Source organism: Labeo rohita, unplaced genomic scaffold (genome assembly GCF_022985175.1).
Source record: "Labeo rohita strain BAU-BD-2019 unplaced genomic scaffold, IGBB_LRoh.1.0 scaffold_161, whole genome shotgun sequence".
NCBI classification, from domain to species: domain Eukaryota; kingdom Metazoa; phylum Chordata; class Actinopteri; order Cypriniformes; family Cyprinidae; genus Labeo; species Labeo rohita.
The window spans coordinates 74,469-77,317 of record NW_026127791.1 but is presented as its reverse complement, the minus strand read 5'-3'; the positions used below and the strand labels follow the sequence as shown (position 1 = coordinate 77,317).

The 2,849-nt window shown below is 39.6% G+C and overlaps 1 protein-coding gene across 1 annotated transcript in view; it reads right to left on the bottom strand.

Moving 5' to 3' along the window:
• Positions 1 to 1,823: 1,823 nt before the first annotated feature.
• Positions 1,824 to 2,849, bottom strand: part of LOC127158624 (Fc receptor-like protein 3) — a gene marked incomplete at its 5' end in the record, with an annotated part of 70,037 nt that continues 69,011 nt past the window's right edge. The window contains 3 exons of the mRNA XM_051101685.1: positions 1,824 to 1,987; positions 2,073 to 2,194; positions 2,315 to 2,497. Of these exons, the coding sequence (XP_050957642.1) occupies positions 1,824 to 1,987; positions 2,073 to 2,194; positions 2,315 to 2,497 (469 nt within the window). The remainder of the gene's footprint in view (positions 1,988 to 2,072; positions 2,195 to 2,314; positions 2,498 to 2,849) is intronic.

Below are 2,849 nucleotides of genomic sequence, written 5' to 3'. Positions count from 1 at the left end.
ATTAAAGCAGACATATACTAAACCACGCTTTTTCTAGTGTACAGAGGTTTACGGGAGTATTTTGTTAATTTGTTCCAAAAAAAAAAAAAAAAAAACCCACACTGAAGTGGCAAGATATCAAAACCGAACCAAAACGAAAACCGAGGTACGTATTGAACCGTGGACTAACTGTATTGTTGCATCCCTAGTGAATAATAATATATTAATATATAATAACATATTAATCTTGAGCAAAAACTCATGAAATGTATGAGAAATAATTGACAACAGGCTTTATTTTCTAAGAATTCAATGGACTGAAGTCAATTATTTCGCTTTAAGACATTGATCAGAAGATACATTTCAAGGCATTTGTCCATTTTTTTTTGTCCTTAAAATGCTATTGTAAGTAGGATTAATTTCTTACACATCTCATCCAGCTCCTCCGTTGCTAATTGCAAAACATCATTTTAGACCTAGAAACGACGCTTGAGCTGTTGATAGCAGATTGTGATTAATAACATTAATCGTGAGAGAGAGAGAGAAAAAATGGACAAAAAACAAAATAAAAAAATAAATCACATGAATCACAAAAGATTTGTAAACAGCAAGTTACCTTCAAAAACAGAGCACAAAGCTCCTTTACTACACCATTTCAATTCAAAAGAAAAAAGATCATCTACAGAATTGTAAAAATTGAAATCAATCAAAACTCCAGCCTTTACAAGGGCCGAGAACAAAACAACAACATTCTGCCCAAGCCTCTGTTCAATTTTGTTTTTTCTACTTGTGTAGACAGCTAATTTAACTTGACCCAGGATAAAATTCAATAATTGGCAATCATAACTCCTTTTCTTCACATATTTAATACCCAAGACAAAAGTTTCTATAGAAAATGTTTCATTAAAACACCCAAAAAGACTTCTTAATATCATAAATAAAGGATTTAACCTAGAACACTCCATGAAAGCATGAAAAATCGTTTCCCTTTTAAAACAAAAAGGACAATCAGAACGCACCTCAGGGTTTAAAACAGAAACAAAAGCATTGACCACAATTGCACCATGAAGAACTCTCCACTGAATATCTCCTACTCTTTTTACTAACGGTGGTTTATACAGAACTCTCCATTCAGGTTTGACATCATCATTTAATTCAAGAAATGCCATGGTGTATCTATTTTGTTATTTAAACACTTCTTATTAAAAACCAGGACACAAGCTTTATACAAAATTTTTCCAGATACTGAAAAAAAATCCAAACACAAAGATTTACCAGTTTTTAAAAAAACATCCCATACAATCATCTAGTTTTGGGAGTAAAAAAAAATACTTGGAAAAGAGTCTTTAGCATTAGAAGCATTTGCCCCTGTACAAAAATCTATTAAAGATTGTCTCTCTTCTGTCGATAGAGCAGATCGCCACTTTGTCAGGAACTGAGCAACCTTACGGGTAGAAAACAATCCAAGATGGGACACTGCTTGCTCAGAGTTTATAAGGTTAGGCCCAGCCACCTTCAGCAAGTGACTTAAAGTGGTGATCTTAGAACTGCAAAGCAGATTACTTAATCCAGGAAAAGCGTCACCAGCAGAGACGTCTAGACGGGCTCCGTGTATTATGGGTTCATTTAACAACCAGAAGAGAGAGTTCATAGATGGTGTCCTTTGATGATTAAAAAGACTTTTGACTTTATTAATCCCACAGTGCAAAACAGCAGCAGTGTAAAAAAGACAGTGGATCCATGGGATCAACAAAAATAAAGTATAAACTATATAAATATAAATAAAGATATAAGGAAAAATGACCTATACACAGTGCTATGATTAAAAAGACTCCTGAAGGATTCTAAAAAGTGTGGTGCAAGGGGTGGGAGGAGTCACACCAGTCCACAAAGTCAGCAATGACCCCCGTGTATTCCTGCTCATTCTCCCCGGACACACAACCAACAATGGCGGTGTCGTCTGAGAACTTCTGCAGGTGACAGTGATGGGAGTTGTACTTAAAATCAGCTGTGTACAGGGTGAACAAAAATGGGGAAAGTACTGTCCCTTGAGGTACCCCCGTGCTGCAGACTACCTCATTCGACACAGTCACGCAACCTGACGAACTGTGGCCTATCAGTAAGATAGTCGATGATCCAAGCAGCCAGATGTTGGTCCATACCTGCCACTTCCAGCTTCCCTCTCAGCAGCGATGATTGGATGGTGTTGAAAGCACTGGAGAAATCAAAAAACATGACCCTCACAGTGTTCCCAGGGGCCTCCAGATGAGACAGTGTCCGATGCAGCAGGTAGATGATGGCATCATCCACTCCAATGCCAGATCAATAGGCAAACTGCAGCGGGTCTAGTACTGAGCTCACCTGGTTTCGGAGGTAGCTGAGGACAATCCTCTCCATGGCCTTCATCAGGTGGGAGGTTAATACAATAGGTCTATAGTGGTTCAGCTCCTTTGGATGTGAAATTTTGGGAACAGGAACCACGCAGGAGGTCTTCCACAGTGCCGGGACTCTCTCCAGACTGAGACTCAGGTTAAACATGAACAGAACAACCTCACAGAGCTGGTCTGTGCACTCCCTGAGGAGCCTGGAGCTGATGTTATCAGGGCCTGTGGCCTTCCTGGCCTTGGTCTTTTTTTAACTCCCTCCTAACCTGGTCCAAAGTGAGACAGAGGGGGGTGGGTGTTGACTGGTCTGAAGCTGAAGCTGAAACTGAGCCCTCAGTGACTCCGTAAAATAGCACATGCAGTAGCTCTCCAGCAGAAGTCAGTTGAACCCAACAGAAGTCTCTGTACAGTATGAATTGCAGATGAAAAGCCGCCATCCTGCTTTGCAAGTTTACTAACCCCTGTCCATCTTCTTCTTTAGACAAA